Consider the following 22,213-nt stretch of genomic DNA (forward strand, 5'->3'; position numbering starts at 1 on the left):
ACAAAAAAAAAAAAAAAAAACTCCAAAACAATTAAAAGCGAATTGGCGCTCCAGAACGATCCCTTCTGTGCCGTACAGCTCTCAAACGCTCTTCTACCTCGACCGGCAACCAGTGAACACCTAAAAAGGATAGGAAAACAGGATTATACTTAGTAAGTTACCTACTTGTAGGCTTTAATCGCACCCTAGACTTAATAGATTCTCACATACTTTTCATTAGCTCTATGATATCAGGTTCTGGTCTTATCCTCTCGTGGCTATTGTGGTTCTCCGTCCTTTCATTTAAACCCTAATAGTTTCTTATGTCAAGCTGTGAATGACCGGTGACCTACGAGGAGCTACCTCATGCATGGTTTATGAGACTACTTGGTATCTTACCTAGGGGTGAGTTGCAACCATCTAGGTCCACAATAGTCCCCCTTATCGTGAAGGGACTACCTCTCCCTTATCCCATACAGCTAATGAGTTGTATGACGTGGGCTCCCGTTTCCCATGCAAAATGGTTAGGAGCAATGGGTACTGATCAAGAACCCCTGGTTCCCCACGAAGCTATAGATACCATTCACACAACTAACAGCCTAAGAACACTCCTAGGTGGTTCATTTGTTGTGGTGGTCTCTTAGGTTCCTAGGGAAAGGTTAGGTCTCGACTCAATGACTTGTCACTCTAACCCTAAATCCCTACACTTATCATAATAATGGGTCATGAAAAATAACTCATTGTGCACATAGCCGTCATCTAGCATCATCATACATAATTCATTCAAAATAAACATACATATTTAAGGAGGTGATAACATGCATCGATCTCCCGGAGTGTAAAGTTCACAAATTCTCATCCTTCTTTCATAATGAATTATACACATACATATATAGCGGAAACTTAAAACATAATTGCAACACTTAAACAATTCTCATAATGCTTCTCATATAACATCCATACTCATAATATTCAAATTACCTAAATTCATTCATGGTAAGCTACCACCTAAGTTAAATATACTAGCATGCATGCATTCATCCTTACAAGTATTGCTTCCTAAAAATTCATATGGTGACTTACATGGTTGACACATGCCCTTTTGCTTAGAATTTTTATGCAAATAGGGTGTCCAAAAATATTGAGTTTTCTCAATTAGGCCCTAATTCACATAAAAATATAGTTAGAGTTGGAATCAGGATGAAAATTGCGCAAATAGAAGTCGAATGGGATGAAAATTGACCCTCATGCGTGTAGCATATGCTGGAGAGACGTTCCACGCGCGTGTACGGACGCGCCTTAGGGAAGAGGATGCGTGTTCTGGAGCTGCTGATGAGTGCATGGGTTCGAATACGAAGGCGCACGCTGAAATCCCAAGTTTCCTTACGTTGACGCGTGGTGTTACAACCTAACTATGAAGAGAGTAGGTTGTGACCCTCACGTTGCGACAAAAGAAGCGACGACTCTCAAGTGGCCCCCATCCGACCACACGTGGACCTAGACAAGTGCCATGATGCGACCAAGGAGGATGATGTATTATCTAACACACCATACAGCGTGGGCATTGAAGACAATTGAGACATAAGCATGATAGAGACATCAAATAGACAAGAGGGGCAAAGATAGGCTTGTTGAAGGGTCAGGTAGGGTCCTAGTCCTTAACCTCAAAAGTTGAGGTTTTGGAAGGAATTCGGGCATACGGTTCTGGAGTTAAGTCCATCCATACGAAATATGAATGTTCGCCAAATTTGGTGTCAATCGGACACCAGACGGACACTGCATGACACCGTATGACCGTTCGCCAAAATCATATCTATGCCTTATGGATTAAAAATGATTAAAAATGTACTATAGGGGTTCCATGATGTCAACTCTTCACCACCCCTGGGCCCTGTGGCCTAAGTAAGCTACGAGTGTCAAGGGCGACTTCCTTTGAAATGGATTTTTCAAGGACAGTATCGAGCGGCATGAGTGTGCCGGTATTGCGCCCCAGCCCGCGTGTTGGAGGTTGCTACATACACCTGCTATCCAGTACGGTATACGTAAATGACAAGGCACTAGCACGGGAGGGTCGGTGCCTCAATAGAACCTAGATGGACGGATGTTCGGGACGTTCCGATGAGATGAACGACACGTGGGCTCGTTCTCGATGGCATGACCGAGCGAGTTGTGATGACTGAAGACACCCCGAGACTCGGGATGACGTCAAGAAGTATGGGCCATGTCGATGGGAATCGAGATGACAAGATGAGACGCGATGTTGCATTGAGAGACCTTGGCCCCGAGCAGAGGCAAGATCGAGCCGAATGACTTGGCCTAGTGTAGAGACAAGTCGGTTGTGTCGCAGATGATTGAACATGCACGCGCAGACGGTATGTGTGGTCAAACAAGTTTGGATTATGCACAAGCAATGTTGGATTGACGAAGACGAATCTCGCCTAAGGCCCAATGAAGCCACAAAGCGAGGATGAAAAATATATATGGGGCTTAATTCCCCTTAAGGCTGGTCGTGAGCGTGTCAAGATTAAGATGCCGCATGGTAAAAAAAGTAGGACCGTGACATGTGGCACACATGGTTCGGTCGGTCGGGTTGGACCAGGGTTGGCTGATTCGGTGGGTCGCGGATCGAAGCTGGTCGGTAAGCGGGTTTGTGGCTCGGATCAGGCTGCGTTTCACAGGATGGATGGAGCTGCATCACTCCACTCAGAGACTGATGCGTTGTTCCACTTAGCGTGCGTACACACAGAGGCCCTGTTGCCAGTTGACAACACGCGGCTCGCTGGATATTTCTTTTTTCTCTCCTCCTGAGCAAAAAAACAATCCGATTTTCGATAAGTTTCTCTAGCTTTTTCTCTTTTTCATATCTTTTAATCTAGGATCCAAATAGATATACTTCGACAAAGTTATGGATCGTAATTCAAACTACATCCTGATATTTTTTTTCTTGAATTTTACTTCAACATAGACCGAAATATGAGCGTTCAAAATAGGCAGTTCACTATTTTACAGTTCTTGGAAAGAGCCCTCAAGATTCCAATATCGGTCACATTTTCGGGCCAAGTTTCTTCACCAATCTTGTAGAGTAATCTCCGTAGATGAACGTATTGAAATATTAGATCACGAATCGCAAAGGATGGCCTCGAATCTGAAGAGAAATACCCAAGATGAACATATTGAAATACCAGTATGTCCACAAGCTGATACTGCTGCAGATGCTACTGTGATCTTATTCGGCTTGTTTTCATGCTCCTTTCCGCCAAATACACCATTCACAGAACAATCCAGCAATCAGAGCATCATTCCAAGCAGCCACATCCCTCTCCACCATACTTTCAAACAACGCTATTGCACTATCAATCTTCCCAACCCTCGCATACCCACAAATCACGCCCCTCCAACACACTACACTTCTCTCAAACATTTCATCGAACATCTGTTTTGCAACCCCAATATCCGAACAGATTCTCGTCATCAATGGCCGCAACGGGGTTCCATAGGATTCCATAACCTCAGGGCAAGATTTTAGAACATGGGGATTGATAAAATGGTTGGGTCGACCAGTTCCTCAGCGGACCATGGTACGATAAAAAAAGAAATGCCGCTTTAGGATCGCGCTGAGAAGCATAAGCTGTGATCATTACAGAAGCGGACCAGCTTGAAGGCCAATCACTGTGTTTGCGAGTGACCAACAGAAATGAGAAAGCCTTGGAGTTGCTTGAGGTGATTGAGTTGACAACACTGCATTGTTCAAGCACTGCCGCAACTAATTGGTTCAAATAAGGTAGGATTTGAACCGATGCCATAATATGCAAAAAAGTCTTTGAATTATTAGTGGGATTTCTAATGGGGTTTTTTGTTTTTGATTCTCAAAAGTCTTTGTTTCAAATGGAAATTTGAAATAAAATCCGAAATGGGGTTGGAACTTTTCAATATTTGAAACATTAGGATTGATGGGATTAATAGAAATTAGAGTTACAGTTCATTATTAGATTCGACGAAAAAAGTACAAAATTCAGACAGAAATCATGGAGAAAAAAGATTGAAGCTGTTTTCTTGCCCTGTTTTCTTTCCCACACATTCCTTCTCATCCTCTCAATCTTAAAATATTCCTCACCTTTCTCTCTCTCTCAATAAATTAACGCGAAGTTTGTATTCTTTCATTTTAGGCGCACTTTTTCCTCTACTTCTCTGTCTCTCTCGCTTTCTCTTTCTGTTCTCTAGATTTAGAGCTTGTACTGTATTGAATTTCTTCTGGATTCTTGACGAACTATCTTATTTCTTTATCCGTTTGAATTATATACAAATTTGTACATGTCTGGAAGTGGTGGAACTGCGATTTTCAAATGGAAGAAATTGAGGGCAATAAGGCTGCTCTGCTTCTCCAATCACAGTCACCGTTTGACCCAGATTTGCCCCATTTCGACCCATCTCAATTATCTTTATGCTTCGAGTTATCGCCGCCGGGAATCGTTTATCGGCGTTCAGGAGCGTTATAAATGGGACAACGGCGGGTCTGGTTCTGATGATTTCCATTCACAGTCCTACAACACAAGTACTCCAATCCGTAAGATTCGGGCCGAGGCTAATTGTCCACGTTGCTCTAAGCATATGGATATTCTCTTCTCCAACCGTCATTTTCCAACCCTTAATCCCCCTTCTTCTCTTCCATCTTCTTCCGATGCTCCTCCGAACCGAAAAGAAGCTTACGAAGCTGTTAATTTGTGTCCCAATTGCAAGACCGCTTACTATTTCCGCCCTTACAAGATCGCTCCTCTACGGGGCAGTTTCATCGAGATCGGCAATCTGAATTCCAAACCGAAGAATTCCTTAGAAAGAAGAATTACTACCAAAGATGGTAAAGGTAATGCCATCGCCGGTTCTCCAGATGAAAATTATGTGAATAGTAGGTTGAGAGTCTCGTTTTTCGAAACTGCAAGATTGTATGGTGGAGAACCGCCTGAGAATTGGCCTCCTGGACCGCCTCCCGTTAATGGGCTGGCGGTGCATTCTCCTCCAGGTCCGCCATATGCGCCTGGTGTGAACTTCATTCGTGCTACAGGTCCTGGTGGAAGCATCTCGGGTTCGGGTGGAAATGGCGCTGGTGATGGGAAGAAGAGTGAGTGGGGAGGATCGAATTTGGGGAAGGATCTACCCACTCCTAAAGAGATTTGCAAGGGCTTGGACAAATTTGTTATTGGCCAAGAAAAAGCCAAGAAGGTTTGCATATGATCTGATGAACTTGTCATTAGCATGCATGTTATCGGTGGTTGCATAAGAACGGACATATTTAGTTTAAAGCCTCATAAGTGATGTTGCTTTCATAAACTAGCTATCTTGCTTGTCATATTGTAATTTCTTTTTACATATCTTCAGTTTCTTGGTCTTTGAAGTTTGACCACCATCTAGCACGTTGATAACCAGGAGTGAGTGAGTGTAAACTATGATATGCAGTGCTGAAGACATACTTTTATCCTAAATTTAGGTGATTGTTGCAACGAGCGAGAAGTTATATCAGCGTGCTCTGATTTGTTGCATTGTTAGTTTATGAACTGTTGTAAAATTTCAAAGATAGCTTTCATTATCTTTCACAGGTACTTTCTGTGGCAGTACATAACCATTACAAACGAATATATCATGCTTCCTTGAAAAAATGGTTGGTTTTTCCTTCAACTTTTGCATTAAGAATTATCTTGCCCTTCAGTCCGTGTCCGTTAGTAACTAGCTGCTACTGTTGTTGTGGATTCATGTAGCGCGCCAGGAACTGAATCAGAAACCCAAGATATGATAGATGATGATGATAACGTGGAGCTTGAAAAGAGCAATGTTCTTTTGATGGGTCCAACAGGCTCTGGTATGACCTCTTGCACTTATCAAGTTTCATTGTACTGACACTAGTTGTCATTGGCATGATATTAAGCATCAACAATGTGTAAGAGTTCTGTTCTAATTTGCAAATCCTAAAATAGGGAAGACGTTACTTGCGAAGACTTTAGCTCGATTCGTCAATGTGCCATTTGTCATTGCTGATGCTACAACTTTAACACAGGTGAATTTCTTTCTTTCCATTTTTTCCTCTGAATGATTTGTTGAAAACAATAAAAATATGATGTTCATATGTTCACCATGAATTTCTAGCATGTTCTAACCATCTTCTTATGCTCCTTTTCCTTTGTGAATAAGGTCGCCTATTTAGGACTTCCTCAACTTCATATGTTCTTAATGGAGTCATCTCTTCATGAGAGCTAAACTCGAGCCTTGCCTCACTGATAAAAATTCTTAGTTTTTTGGGGCTAGGAATGTTCTCGCAATTTTACAATTTTGCTGATATGGCATTTTATTTTATTGACACAAGGGGTTGCTCAATTGCAGCACAGTTCTTGGGATGGTGAAGTAGGCCTTAGGTTGAAACTCAACAAGGTAAGAGAGCATTAACTGAAGGGTAAAGAATGGGAGAGAGCTTTCATGTCAGATGGAGAACCCTAAGTCCTAACTTTGTGATATTATTTCTTTCTTGTACCCATACTTGATAATTGGCTACTTTAAACCATATTTGAAGGTGGAAATTATGATTTAAAAATGTCAGGAAACTTTGCATTTATCTCAAAAGTTTGACATTTCCTGTAGCTTTACTAGGTCCGGAGTATCGAGTTTTGCTTCCATAGAGAAGTCCTTGAGAGCCAGGATTGATAAGTTCTCCAATTTTTCTTTTATGATTGATAAATACTGCTTTGAACCCAAAGAACTACGTTAGTAACTAATGTGTGAAGGATATCTTACTCGAACTAGAAGGAAAGTTGTGGACAATGAATATAGACCACTCGTTATGATATATGTATTTTCCTTCATAACCCGCATTGAGATTGGGTGGAAGATTATAATTCTCTATGCAATTAATTAGCCTAATCCACAAAATGGAAGTAGACTTTGTGCTGAAATTTAATGAGAAAGAAAAGAGAACTGTATGGTTAAGGTATTGGGTACTGTGGCTCAAATGGCATCAATAAACCTTCCAGTATTAATCCACTTCTCTTCGCATCACAATTTTTGGGCTTCTAATTCAATTTGATGTACTCTGATCTTCTTGTGAAGAGATATGTCTTGGTTGTTGCCTGAGGTGCCTAAGGCCAGATTGTTTTGGGGTTACGTGGTTTGTTTGGAGGAAGAGAAGACACCGATGTCTATTTCAATAGATTCACCATTTATCCCTAAAAAATTTCAATATATCCACTCATTCTTAGAAAACAATGGAGACCGTCAATTATTTCTTTACGTCATATCCCTTGCTTAGAGGTTATGGGAATACTTCCAAGTTCTTGAACTTTCTTCCTTCATTGGTAGAAGGTCTTCTATACCTTTACATTTTCCTACCCTACGTGGAAGCAATCGTAAAATCCTTTGGGAGATGTATGTGTTACTACTCTGGAGTAACTGGCAGATGAAAGCGTTATTTTAGGGATTTAATTCAAATATAATAGTTAAATTATATTAAATTTATTTTTTCTTTTAAAATAAACAAATACAAATATGAAATTGTATAGCCATTGTTGGCTACTTCATATTTTCTTTTGAGAAACACTTATTCTCTAATGGGATTAGTATTTGTCATTCTGAAACAATATTTTAGGTTTCCAGGGTCTTTCTCCTCTTAACTTAGTTGATAAGAATTCTCTTAAGTTTCTCAATTCCTCTCACAACTGGGAGGCCTTTTCGTAACTTCCTTGGTGGGCCTTTGGCAATAATTCTTCTCTCCTCTAGGTTGTTAATCTGCTTATGCATATACATTCTATGAGGTTTTTCATTAGTATATTTCTGCACTTGCTCCTTTATCTGAAAAATTCAACTATGTTGTTATGGAGTGTGATGGTTATCTGATAGAACAGGGTTATGATTTACAAATATGAGTATGAAGATGTGGAAGTTTCTGGATTGAATTAAATTCTTTACTTATCGTTGGTGTAGGAGTGATAAGACCTTGTATATTGGAATTTCTTCTCTTTATTTTCCTGGTCATATTTTCTATAATTAAAATTATCTTTTGTGCGTTGAATCCTTATATTTTTTAATGTATTCTCTTGGTAGTTTAAACAGTCATCTTCTCTACGCTTTCTTTAAAGGGTGCCTTATCATTTTGGTTGTTTTTTCTCAAAAGGAAGGTGAGATAATAAGAGTTGAAGCCATCCTTTAATTTGGTTATAGATAACAAGAGACACATTGCTTTAGTTTGCCTCATTTTTCATGTGCTCCAAGCCTCCAACACTAGTGTGAATAATTAATTCTTATTTAACAATACAATCTTAGTTTCTTCCCAAAATAATAAAGGTTTGTTATTGAATAATTACGAGAGGATGCTTTAACATTTTGCAGGCTGGTTATGTTGGAGAAGACGTTGAATCAATTTTGTACAAGCTACTTGCTGTAAGCTTCATGTTTTATTTCCTTTAAAAAGACTTCGTACTTAACAGTTTACCTTGTAGCTAAGTGATTTTATCAAGTTGTGTATAAATTTTGACGCCATTCATCTCTGCCTTGAATAGTACATTTATTTGTTTCGTATTTCTGCAAAATGGTTGGTTTTTCTTTCTTTCTTTTTATTATTTTATCGTTTGATTTTTCAAAAACACATATGCTGTTCAACTTACCATATAATGTAATCAATATGATGCTTGACAATTAACTGGTGACAGAGTGCTAGTTTCTAGGAAGGGTGTTTATTAATTCATAAACTTTGAGATCAAGAAATTGCTCTATTCCTGTAAAGATGAAGGAATAAAAAATTAGCCAAACCTGTTTGTAGTTAAATAGGAAACTACCAATAATTTGGATTTTGTGATCGCCTTGCTATTAGGCAAATATTTGCTTCACGTTAAATAATCGTAAAGCAACATTGATAAGGGCACGAGATTGACCAAGTGTGTCAGTGCTCTTGATTTTAATGCTGGTTAAAACTCAATGCCAAAATATTTTCTTTTTCTATTTCACAAGATCGCATGCCTTTTCTCTATACAGAAATAGATATGTGACATTTCCTTGCCTTTTTTTTTTTGTTAAACTGATTGAATGACTTGATCACAGTCTCAGTGCAAGAGATCTGGTCCTTACTTATCTATTCTCTTACCCCATTGAACTGCCAGTTTACTTTATAATCTTCCAGATCTTACTTCTTAACTGAACAGCTAAAATTGACGTACATTTTATATTTGATTTAGGCAGCAGAATTCAATGTACAAGCAGCTCAGCAAGGGATGATTTACATTGATGAAGTTGACAAGATAACAAAGAAGGTATTCATGATTCTTCATTGTATCAATATCTTTTCTTTATAGTGATCTACTATATCAACGTAAACCTGGTTATTCTTTCTCAGGCTGAGAGTCTAAATATTAGCAGAGATGTTTCTGGTGAGGGCGTTCAACAGGCATTATTGAAGATGCTAGAAGGAACCGTGAGTCTATAAAACTTTTGTCTTTTCCAATGCATTACTATTCCCAATTTAACGTGTTCAAGAAAAAATTGTTACGCCATATCGGTTGTGATCTTTTTGTTCTTTTTCGAGTACTTCATCTTTTCATATTGGCATTAGTTAACTATTTTGTACACAAAATTTAGCTTTAGATGGAGATGCTTGTTGTCACAATTGAACCCTATTGAGACTCACAATGCGACACTTACTCTCACCCTCACTCTCGAGTAAGTTAGTCAACTAAAACTTGGGTCACTGGTGGCTCAAACGGCCTGTAATTTAACTTCTATCCTGTTCTTGAAAAGTGGTTTTAAAAAACGGAATTAGAGAAAGTTTTGGGCAACATTTTGAAAGCAATTTGAAAAAGCAAATGGTATAAGCTAGCAAGCGATAAGGAACAATAACATTGATAAATTTTGATGCAAATTGTATAATATCAAAAGGGGTGAGGAGTCATATGCTTACAAAATTACGAGTAAAATCAATATGTACGCTAGAATGAAAGGTATACCATGAAAGTAAGTAAGAGGGTTTAGAATGGGTATGCAGCACGGGCAACATGCCCTAGACAAGCATGACTGTGTCATCCTTCCCCTTCGTCAACCAACCATACTCGAACTCAACAATGTGAATAGCAACTGACTTTAGGTCTTCAACGCATTCCTCACTGATCTCTGCGCCCCTTCAACTGTGCAAGGAACTCATGCATATCTCTTTTCAGCTTGCCTATTCGTCTTGTTCTCTCAGCTAAGATCTCTTCCACTTCTTTTTTTGACAATATTATTCATCGTGACAGGAGGCTCTTGGGTTCCCTTTCTCATGACAATATTATTTGGACCTTGGGTTCCCTTTCTCATGAGAGGGCTAGTGTAGTTTGCTTCCTAGGGCAGGCATAGATCAAAATTAGGAACGTCTACTTTTTTTTTTTTTTTTTTAATTTTTAGAAGAAAGTATATTTTCATTGATTGAATGAATATACGAAAAGGGAGGGAAAAAAACCATCTTGGATTGATTACAAAAAGCTTTTCCATCGAGCAATAATATTCCAAATACTATAATTGAATAGGTGGTTCCTTTCTCTCCACAGGAACTCTGTAGAATCCAAAAAGATTAGGAATGCCTCTAGGGTGTTGTGGTAGAATTATAGATTTGTATGTACGGCGTGTTCTCTAAATTCCACCTTATATACAGTAATATCATAGTTTCACATCTGCTGAAAGTTAAATTTATATTTTCCAAATCCTTTTTTAATGGAAGTTTTCAACAAATTAATATAGCTTCTTGCTTAGCAACTCGGTAGGACTATGGAATATTGGAATTTGTTTATGTTGCCATTAAGACCCAAATTATCAAATAAGAAAATGAGATTCATGCATCTCTATTAGACTCATTGGAGTACCCAGCTCATGTGTTTGTCCATCTAAATGATTCATTGGTTATTTCTACCCTTTTAGTCTTGTTGATTCTAAGTTTTCTGTTCTGTTATCTGTGTGGTTAATTGTAATTAAATTTCCAAAAATGGAAAAAAGAATATGGATCATATTGTACTAGTTTTAGCTTTATATTTTTTCTTCATCCTAAATTCTGCGTATGAATTTTTGTGTAGATAGTAAATGTTCCTGAGAAGGGGGCAAGGAAGCATCCTCGGGGTGATAACATTCAGGTAATATATTCTCAAAAAAACACTCTCGAATGTTACTGTGTATTGTAGTGTGGGTGAATGCTCAAGTCCGTGATCAAACTTGAGTGGGTTTGGTTTCAAAAAGGGATAGCCTCACTTTAAGTTTGTCAGATCCAAAAGCCTCTAGAAAGGGTATTGGGGCAAGGGATGCCTTGTGGTTTGCCATGGTTCAAATGTTGGGAGCCCGACCAAGCTAGGATATGTATATACCTCAAGGATTACAATGTACCTTTTTTTAACTTCTTTTTCCAGGAAACTACATAAACAAGATTTGCATCTATCACTTCTTTAAAGAAATTTGAAATTTTTATGTCTTCTCATCATAATTTGTTACTGCAAGGATTCGTTTTTTTACATATAATTTCATATATAGGATAGAAGACATTTCACTGATTGCTAGAGGTTTTGGGTTTGGGTTGGACAGCTAGGCTCCCTCTGCTGTATATAGTACTGTCGCACTGGAATTAATGTTACCTTTTACCATAAATAGTTTCCTTAGACGTCTTACCCCGTTTCTAACCTTTTAACCTTACAGTGCATGCAACCCCTTTTCTGGGGTTTGATGTTGGTTATTGCTTTGAGATATTATCTCTTAACCGAGTTGAAAAAATCTGCAGATAGATACAAAAGATATTTTGTTTATATGTGGTGGAGCGTTCGTAGATCTAGAAAAGACAATCTCTGATAGGTAGCTTATTAAATATTTTCCATTACTCACATTTTATCTGTGTTCAAGGGTGCTTTCTCAATACTAAAATGGTTTTTGTTACTGATCAGACGGCAAGACTCTTCTATTGGTTTTGGAGCACCTGTTCGTGCTAACATGAGAATGGGCGGGGTAACAAGTGCTGCAGTTACATCATCATTATTGGAAACGGTGACAAGAAAATCCCTTTGGCATTAAATTTCTGCATTGATTTATTTATTTACATGTTTTGAATTTATAATCAATGCATATTACTTTATGTTTGAGATGATAAAATGGTCAGAATCCCTTTAAAGTTCATGTAAACGTTGTATTTGGTGCTTTTCAGGTTGAGAGTTCTGATCTTATAGCATATGGCCTCATACCCGAGTTTATTGGGCGTTTTCCAATTCTTGTTAGCTTATCAGCCTTAACTGAAGACCAGCTTGTCCAGGTATCATAATGGTTTAAAGTTGTTCATCTAGACACTACATCGAAGAGATAATTTTATTAGAGATTGTAGCTACTTTCAATATCAATAAACTTGTTATTTAGTTAGCAATTACGTTCATTTGAAATTTTGTCTGAATTGTCCTCATTGCATCTGTATTGAGATAAGATAGTCCTAAACGTCCATTGCCTGTCTCAATCCGTTTTCCATGAGTTAGCGAACATCGTGTTGCATATTTTTCTTGTCATACATGGATGCCGATAGATAGTTCATCTTAATAATGAAATGTGCACGTTATGCATGCAGTTGATTCTCTTTGACGTTTTCTTTCTATAACCAAAATGAGTACGAAAGTTTCCTTGGACCTGCTGTTGTTAACAGGTCCTCACTGAACCGAAGAACGCTCTTGGTAAGCAGTACAAGAAGTTGTTTAGCATGAATAAAGTGAGTATTTACTTTCTGATGTAGCCGATTTCTACACTGAACCCTGTCCCTTTGCATCTCTCCTGTCACTGTGGAGTAGACCCTCTTAGTTGAACCGTCATTAAATTCCCAGGTGAAACTGCATTACACAGAGAAAGCGCTGAGACGGATTGCCCAGAAAGCAATAAACAAGAATACTGGTGCCAGAGGATTAAGAGCCATACTTGAAACCATTCTTACTGAAGCCATGTATGAGGTATTGAGGCTGAAATCATGTGTATAGCAATGGGGTCCTATAATACTCTTGTTTTATTCTCATTTTTATTCTCAAATGTTTAGATTCCAGATGTTAAGACTGGAGACGATAGAGTAGATGCCGTTGTTGTCGATGAAGAGTCTGTTGGCTCGGTAAATTTGGCTAGTTATGGAGGGAAAATTCTTCGTGGGGATGGAGCGTTGGAGCGCTACCTGGCTGAGACCAAGTTGAAAGAATCACAGGTACAGTTTCTTTCAGATATGGCTTTCATTTGAGGCAAATGATTTGCTCTAAAAAGAAGTCAAACACCCTTTTGAATTCTACCCTTCACCCTTCTAATTGTTCCTAAAATAATACCCTCTTGGCCCTTCTTATGAATCTAAGGGCTTACTCATGGTACAATTTGTTTGTAGGATAATTTGGAGGTGATTGAGTTGCCGGAAGGTGAGACAGAGCTGCCATCAAGAGCCGTGAGTATATAGAAACAACGTCAAGATAACAACGATAGTTCTTATAAAATACATTTGTTTTCCCTTTTTTGGTTTATGGTTTTTCTGGGGGGGGGAAAAAACAATAAAATAGATTCATAATATATGGTGTAATTACCCCATTCTAACACCGCATACCTCAGGTTCAGTTCATTGTATTGGGGAAGATGAAGGAAAAAAGGCATTCATCATTTAGGCTATAACATCATCTATGTCTAAATAAATCTCTAAAATGCATTAAATTATAAAGGTAGTCTTTGAATTTTGATTTTGTCTATCTACTTTGATCTTTCAATTTGATTTTGATTCACAGTCTATTAGTGTTACGCACACACAATTGCTTAATCATTGATGTGATACTAGAAAGTGAGCCATGAACTAATGTTTGTCTATTAGGCTTAAGATAATACGCCAAGTTGTTTTGTCCCACTAACCAAAACAACTTGGCGCCAATCTCAACCGACTCCTCTGATCCAGCAGGAGTAGAGTAACCTTTACCTTTACCTTTACCTTTCCCTCTAGCAGATTATGAGAAATGTTATTGTCCCCTCTACTTGGGTTTTCAAGTTTCTGTTCGATATATGCGTCTATGAGAAATGTTAAAGAAAAAGATAATAGGATGAACATCTTCACAATGTAGTAGTAGGTATAGTAGGTGCAGGTGTCTTATAGGTTTGAGCTTCAATTAGTGCTAGGAAGTTGTCCAAATCCCTATTAACACACCCATACAGACAAAACATGTGTTTGAAAAGTGTTGGTGTTTTTTTTGTACTTGTTTTGTTCAAGATCTATGTCCTAACCAGGCAAACTTAGGCCTCAAATCTTTGAAGAGTCTCATAATAACACCATGTTCTTAACAACTGCCAAATAGTGAGCAGGCAGTAGAAGACTCCACAGTCAAACTAGAAACAATAGACATAACATCCAATACAAAGGCTGAAGTGGTGGAAGATTAACATAACAACTACTTAAGCATGCCATCATCCATCCATTTATCAACATTCATAACCTCCAGAGATGGAACGAAACCCAATTCCAAGATAGAGCATCGCTTATATTAAGAATAGTAAAAGCACAACCAACAGCATAAACAATCAGTAATAATTTGGGGACGGAACAGGAAACAGAGAGATACAGCAGCAATTAGATGGAGAAAAACAGGCAACAAACGAGATAGACAAATGAACGTACTTCGGCGGATTCAGGAGGATTCTGTTGAGATATATTATTTATGGAATATATCTTATATATTATATCTTAATATTCATGATTTGATTGAGAGTATATTCTATTCTATTCTTAATATTTTAGTTTATATTTTTTCTTGTGCGTAGGTATTAGTTGCTAGCTTGTATCCTATTTAAAGGTTATAAATATTAATGAGAATAAACACCTTCCTGATTCTATTTCTAATTCTATTTTTCATTCTTAACATGGTATTAGAGCATCGATCTTGGTATTCCTAATACCCCTTGGACTCAAAGTCAAACTCGAACTCAATCAGTGAAGCCTTTACCGCCGCGATCATCCAATATCAAAAATACGTTATAAGCATCTTCAAATTTCTCACCAAGTTCAAAGGTGGCATATTCAAGATGTTCGTATTTTCTTTTACAACCTCTAAAGTGATCCAGAGCACTGATCTTGGTGTTATTATCCAACTTCAAAGGTTTGGATGTTTATTTAACACATTCTTATTATATTCATCACTCTCATCAACCAGGGTATTCTTTTTGTTCCAATCAAATTTAATGGGACAAACTACCAAGAGTATATCATTTATGCATGAATCAAGAAGCAGCTCCTCAAATTCTGAGATACATCAAAGGCAATCTATTTTTTGGTTTTGCATCGGTCATGGAAATTCAATAATTTCTTGACAGTCTAAAAATGCAAACGAATTAAGACGGTCTATCTTGGTTTTGCATCTTTCTTGGAAATTCAATAATTTCTTGAAAGTCTACAAATGCAAACCAATAAAAGGCGGTCTTTTATTTTTATTTTGTTATTTTTTGGTTTTGCATCTTTCTTGAAAATTCATTAATTTCTTGAAAGTCTAAAAATGCAAACCAAAGTGTCCAGATCATTAGCAAATATTTTCACTACTGGGAAGACAAAAGTGTTATTAACCTACACTCTCCTCTGAAAGATAGGTTGAGTGTTTTTTACCTACCCTCTCTATTTTCACTACTGGAAAGACAAAAGTGTTATTGACCTACACTCTCTTCTCAAAGATAAGTTGAGTGTTATTGACGTATACTCTATTTTCACTACCGGGAAAACAAAGGTATTATTGACCTACACTCTCTTCTCAAAGATAACTTAGATGTTATTGACCTACACTCGTAAAGATAACTTGGGTGTTATTGACCTACACTCGTAAAGACAATTTGGGTGTTATTGACCTACACTCGTAAAGACAAGTTGGATGTGATTGACATACACTCTCCAACTTGAGGAGGAGTGTTGAGATATATTATTTATGAAATATATCTTATATATTATATTTTAATATTCTTTTTTTTATGATTTGATTTATAGTATATTTTATTTTATTCTTAATATTTAATTAGTTTATATTTTCCTTGTTGGTAGGTATTAGTGGCTGGTTTGTATCCTATCTAAAGATTATGAATATCAATGAGAATAAACATCTTCCCAATTCTATTTCTATTTCTCATTCTTAACAGATTCTTCTACACTTTGATGCCCAATGTCACAATCGCGATTGGTGTTATATGGGAACGTAAGCAAAAAGGCAACAACAACGGCTTATTGCATATAACTTATCGGGTAGGGAGAAATTGACAACTAGTCGTATCCCCCTATAGTACATTTTGAGGCATTTCATGTCTACCAGGCGTAGCCATGATATCGCCGAAACGTCATACTCTTAAAGAAAATAAGAAAGAAATAATACAACATGAAAGCGGTAAAAGAAAGCAATAAAGTAGTACAAGGCAAAGGTTTCGGCATTCACGGGCATTCAACCATGGGCGACATGCCTTGGACAAGCATGACTATGACATCCTCCCCCACTTAATTGGTTGATGTCCCTGTCAACTGTCTCATTTCTTCGAACTTTGTAATTTGCGGTGCGGCTGTCTTTAGGTCGTTGGCACGTTCCCAGCTAATTTCTTCTTCTGGAAGTTCTTTCCACTTGACTAAAAATTCCTGTAAGTTACGCTTAGGTTTGCCAATGCGACGAATTCGCTCGACCAAGATCTCTTCTACTTCCTTCTTACTCAAGTCCTTCTTACTAAAAATCCTTCTTACTAAAAATTCCTGTAAGTTACGCTTAGGCTGTCTTTAGGTCGTTGGCATCGTTACTGATGGTTGTGTCACTTGGTTGCGCTGCTGGTCGTCGTCGTCAACTGGATGGTATGGTTTGAGGTTGCTTACATGGATGACGAGGTGAATTCTCATCCATGTAGGTAGTTGAGACTGTATGAAGTCCTTCCGACTTTCTCGATGACCTCAATTTGTCCCTCATATTTTCATACTAGTCGTTGGTCTCGATTCCCCCAGAATCTAAATTGTTATGATCTCAGCTGGATCATTACTTAGTCACCAGCTTGGAACTCTAAAGCTCTTCGTTTGCGGTCTGCCCACTTCTTCATTCTTCCGGAGGTTTTCTCCAAGTACGCTCGTGCTATTTCAGAGGTCGGCTTCCACTCTTTGGTGAAGTTGTACGCTTGAGGGCTTCTCCCAGCATAAGGGTGGTCAATGATATGGGGCATGAGTGGTTGTCTGCCACATACTATTTCAAAAGGGGTTTTCCCTGTCGACAAGCTTTGTTGGCAATTGAAGATAAACTGAGCAACATTGAGCATCTAAACCCAATTCTTCTGTCGCGCATCAATAAAATGACATAAGAACTCCTCAAGCATATTGTTGAACCTTTCTGTTTGTCCGTCAGTTTGGGGGTGATAACTCGAAGAGACGTTTAGGCTCGACTCCAATAGCTCGAACAATTCAGTCTAGAAGGTCCCTGTGAATCTCAGATTGCGATCGTTGACAATGTTGATGGGAATGCCCCACAACTTGACTACGCGTCGGAAAATAATTGTGCAGCCACTTCAACCGAGCATGACTTGGGGGATGGGATAAATGTGGCATATTTAGAGAATCTGTCGATGATGACTAAGATTCGACTCCATTTCTCCTACATTGAGGAGGTGTGTGATGAAATCCAGATAAACACTTTCTCACGGTCGGGACGGGACCGGTAAAGATTCTAGTAGTCCCGCAATTTTGTTTTGTTCAACCTTGTCTTTTTGGCAGATAAGACAGGTCTTTGTGTAGTGTATCACATCGTCGCGGAGGTTTAGCCAATAGTACCCCCTTGTTCGGAGGGCATAGGTTCTCTGCCACCCGTTGTGGCCTGCCCATGGTGTGTCGTGGCATTCTTTTAGTAGGAGTCCCCTCAAGTTCTCCGAATGGGGGACGTAAAGACGTTTTCCTTTGGTGAAGAGTAAATTGTCTTCAACCCAAAACTGGTGAGTCTTCCCCTCTCTAGCTAGCTGCATGATGGCCTGAGCAGCTGGGTCTTTGGCTAGGTGTTCCTCGATACTTTCCCATATCATTCCGCTTAACTTACTGGCTTGTAGGTGAGCCAACATGCACAAGACCACATGTTCGCTCTTTCGACTTAGGGCATCTGCAGCTTGGTTTGCTTTGCCTGGCCTGTGTTTGAACTGGAAGTCAAATTCGGCCACGCATTCTTGCCAACGCGCTTGCTTCGACGATAACTTGGGTTGATCAAAGAAGTGACATATGGAGCTGTTGTCTGTCTTGACCACAAACTTGGCTCCGAGGAGGTACTGTCTCCAAGATCGTAAACAATGGACCACTGTCAGCATTTCTTTCTCGGACACTGCGTACCTTCTTTCTGCATCATTTAGCTTCCGACTCTTATATGCAATGGGGTGTCCCTCCTGCAGTAAGACGCCCCCTAGGGCGAAGTCTGAGGCATCCGTCTCAACTTCGAAAGGTTTCGTCACATCGACAATCCCTAAAATTGGCCCTTCCATCGTGGCATTCTTAAGGTTGTTGAAGGCTTCTTGACACTGTGAATTCCAACTCCACTTGTTTCCCTTCTTTAGTAGTTCGGTCAAGGGCTCTGCGCGCTTCAAGAATCCTTCAACGAATCGAAGATAGTAATTTGCCAACCCAAGGAAGGAGCGCACTTCTGTCACTAAGGAGGGGGTCTTCCACTCCTTGATGGCCTTGACTTTTTCCTCTTCCATGTCTGCCTTGCCTGCTTCTATTACGTGTCCAAGGAAGTTGATTCGCTGTTGTGCAAACGTGCATTTTTCCCTCTTCACATATAATTGGTGTTCTCTAAGCTTTTTAAAAATTAACTGCAGGTGGTGTCCATGCACTTCCATGGTGGAGCTGTAGACCACTATGTCGTCCAAATAGACTACCACGAACTTATCGAGATACTCATGGAAGACTTGGTTCATCAAGGTGCAGAATGTGGTCGGGGCATTAGTCAACCCAAAAGGCACGACTAGGAATTCAAAGGCCCCTATCTAGTGACGCAAGTCGTCTTGGGCACATCTCCCTCAGCAATCCTAACTTGATAATATCCCGACCTTAGGTGGAGTTTCGAGAAATACTTTGCGCCATGTAGTCGATCGAACAAGTCAGTAATGATGGGTAGAGGGTATTTATTCCTGATAGTGATCTTATTTAAGGCACGGTAGTCTATGCATAGGCGAAGACTCCCATCCTTCTTCTGAAATAATACTGGGGCTCCGTAGGGGGCTTTCGTAGGTCTGATGAATCCAGCAGTAAGTAGTTCATTCAGCTGCTTTCGTAGCTCCGCTAACTTGATCGGAGTCATTCTATAAGCGTTCTTTTCTTAGGGTTTCGACCCCGATATCAGTTCAATCTCGTGGACTATGTCTCGACGAGGTGGTAAAATTTTTGGTAGTCTCACTGGCATTACTTCGCAGTACTCTTTTAGTACACGTTGTATTTCTACGGGAACAATGTCAACCGTTCTTTTGGTTTCTACCATTGGAATGGCCATGAACGTTGGTTCATTATGTGCAAGACCACGTTTAAGTTGGAGCACCGAAATCATCTTGATTTCATCGGGCTGTTTGATACTTTTCTGAACAACCGTTAGAGTTGACCCTATTATGACTAGGCAATTGGCCAAGGGTATGGGGATCACCTTATGTTCCAAAAGGAATTCCATCCCGAGTACCACATCAAAGTCATCCATTTTTACGATTACAAAGTCCACGAAGCTACTCCATGTTCCCAACTTAAGTGTCGTCTTCCTCGCTATTCCAAGAATCGGTAAGGCCACAGAGTTGACGACATTCATCTTCTCCGAGTCTCAATGCAATTTGATGTTCAACTGATTCGCTTCTGTCTCAGTCATGAAGTTGTGGGTGGCTCCTGAATCGACCACGTATTCTTGGCCAACTTGTGATTCACCCACGTTTCCACATATATGAGATCTTTTTCGATCGGCTCTCTTTGTTCCCTTGTCTTCTTTTGAAGTGTGAATAGGAACTTCAGGGCTCCCATCCGGGGTGTTTCTATGTTCAACCCTTTCTCGACTTCTTCGCCCTCGAATTTTGCATCTGCGTCTGCATCTAATGCGGCTTGAATCGCTTGTAGTGACGCCCTCTTTGGACATTCATACACCCTATGGTTCCCTTTACATAGGAAACAAGAGAGAGGTGGTCGATTGAAGTAGTTCTGATTGTGAGGCCCGTTGCCTAAGATGCCAGTCCCCTGTTGAGGTTGTCTGGTCTCAACTCCTCCGATCTTCGATTTGTCTCCTCCTCCCATTTTGGAGGGATTAGAGGTGTGGTTGCAATTACCTCCACTTGAGGAGACTTGGTTTCACCTTGTCTCTTGGGGTTGTTTGTTGTTCAAGTCGAACAATCGTTTGGCCATAGCATAGGTCGTGGTGAGATCTTCTATGTTATGTTCATATAGTTTAGACTTCGCCCATGGTTTCAGTCCTTCTGTGAACTGGAAGATCTTATCTAGCTCAGACATCTGTCGAATGTCTAACATGAATAACAAGAACTATATAGAAAATAAATTTGCTTTGATACCAATTTGTTGAAATTAAAAGCCGCTTCGATACCAACTTGTAGAAAATAGACGCTCGCTTTGAAACTAACTCGTTTAAATAACTCTCACGAAACTTTGAAAGGGGTGTCGAGAGGGGAGAGACAAGGAGACAAAGAATTCTCAAAATCCTTTTTCTATTACACTTCTGTTCGGCTTCTTTTGGTCTGTGACTCTTGCTCTACTTGTTCTGATATTAGATTGAGAAGTAAAGGCCTTTATAAGTTTTCCTAACGCTAAAAATGGTCATAACTATCCCACGTTTTCTTCCCTTGTTTTCTCACCCATAAGCTCTCATTTTCTAAAATACATTTGGCTTTTGACTGAATTTAAAACAAAAAAATAATAACCGTTTACTGATTCTTTTTTTTTTTTTCTCTCTCTCTCATTTAAGTTTATTTCCAACAAAACTCCTCATAAACTTAAATGCTTCTACCATCTGTCATGTCAATCATCTTCTTGTATTTGTCGAAAAGTACTTTCGGTAGCGGTTTTGTAAAGATGTCCGCAACTTGATCCTGACTTGCCACATGCAGCAATTCCACGTCTCCTTCCTTCACATGATCTCGGATAAAATGAAATCGAACGTCAATGTGTTTGCTTCTTTTATGGTTCACTAGGTTCTTGGCCAACTCAATTGCTGATTTGTTGTCAACTTGTATTACGGTTGCACCTCGGTGTTTTAGCTCCATCTTACTCAACAAATTTCTAAGCCATATTGCGTGGCACACACACCAAGATGCTGCTACATACACAACTTCACACGTCGAGAGTGTCACGATTGGTTGTTTATTTGAAAGCCAAGTAAAAGCTATGTTGTCCATGAGGAATACATAACCCGATGTACTTTTCCGATCATCTATGTCTCCGCATCAATCACTGTTAGAGTAACCAACTAACTTGTATTCTTCTGTTCTTGAGTAGAATAACCCAAGTGATGATGTTCCTTGGACGTATCGTAGGACTCGCTTCAACGCCTTCCAATGTGAATAAATTGGCTCCTCCATGAACCGGTTTATTATGCCGACACTTAATAAAAGATCTGGCCTTGTGCATATAAGATAGCGAAGGCTTCCCAGCAGGCTTCGGTACCTATTTGCATCTACTCCTTCTCCTTCATCGTACTTTGAAAGCTTTGCACCTAGTTCCATTGGTGTTGATACCGGGTTGCAATTTTTTATCTTGTACTTCTTCAAAATTTCCTTTGCATATTTCTCCTGTGATATAAAAATACCCGTTTCTCCTTTTGAATTCTTCTATCATTTCATCATTGTCGCCTGAGAAGATGAGGTCATCGACATAAAGAGCGACAAGTATCACATTACCTCCACTCTTCTTTGTATAAAGTGAATGTTCGTGGGGACATTGCTTGTATCCGTTCTCCTTGAAGTATGTGTCGATACGAGTATTCCATGCTTGCGGTGCTTGTTTCAACCTGTAAAGCGCCTTCTTCAGTTTTAATATCTTCTTCTCTTCTCCAATTTTCACGTACCCGGGAGGTTGTTCGAGATATACTTCTTCTTCAAGCACACCATTCAAGAATGCTGATTTGACATCCATTTGAAAAATCGGTTATTTGAATTGGGCTGCTTGGAAAATGATCAATCGAATTGTCTCCACTCTAGCGACGGGAGCAAACACTTCGTTATAGTTGATTCCCATCTTTTGCTTGTATCCCTTCGCAAC

The 22,213-nt window shown here is 39.3% G+C and overlaps 1 protein-coding gene across 1 annotated transcript; it reads left to right on the top strand.

The window, feature by feature from the left end:
* The first annotated feature begins 4,045 nt into the window (after positions 1 to 4,045).
* LOC111438898 (CLP protease regulatory subunit CLPX1, mitochondrial-like) lies at positions 4,046 to 13,689 on the top strand. Its single transcript, XM_023076727.1, has 15 exons — positions 4,046 to 5,196; positions 5,571 to 5,632; positions 5,730 to 5,830; positions 5,946 to 6,025; positions 8,344 to 8,394; positions 9,186 to 9,260; positions 9,344 to 9,421; positions 11,046 to 11,102; positions 11,738 to 11,808; positions 11,898 to 11,997; positions 12,155 to 12,259; positions 12,638 to 12,700; positions 12,813 to 12,935; positions 13,019 to 13,177; positions 13,349 to 13,689. Exons 1-15 carry the CDS (start codon positions 4,291 to 4,293, stop codon positions 13,415 to 13,417), a joined length of 2,100 nt encoding a protein of 699 aa, XP_022932495.1. The 5' UTR covers positions 4,046 to 4,290; the 3' UTR covers positions 13,418 to 13,689.
* The last annotated feature ends 8,524 nt before the right edge of the window (positions 13,690 to 22,213 follow it).

The sequence above is a fragment of the Cucurbita moschata genome, unplaced genomic scaffold (assembly GCF_002738365.1).
Source record: "Cucurbita moschata cultivar Rifu unplaced genomic scaffold, Cmos_1.0 Cmo_Scf00083, whole genome shotgun sequence".
NCBI classification, from domain to species: domain Eukaryota; kingdom Viridiplantae; phylum Streptophyta; class Magnoliopsida; order Cucurbitales; family Cucurbitaceae; genus Cucurbita; species Cucurbita moschata.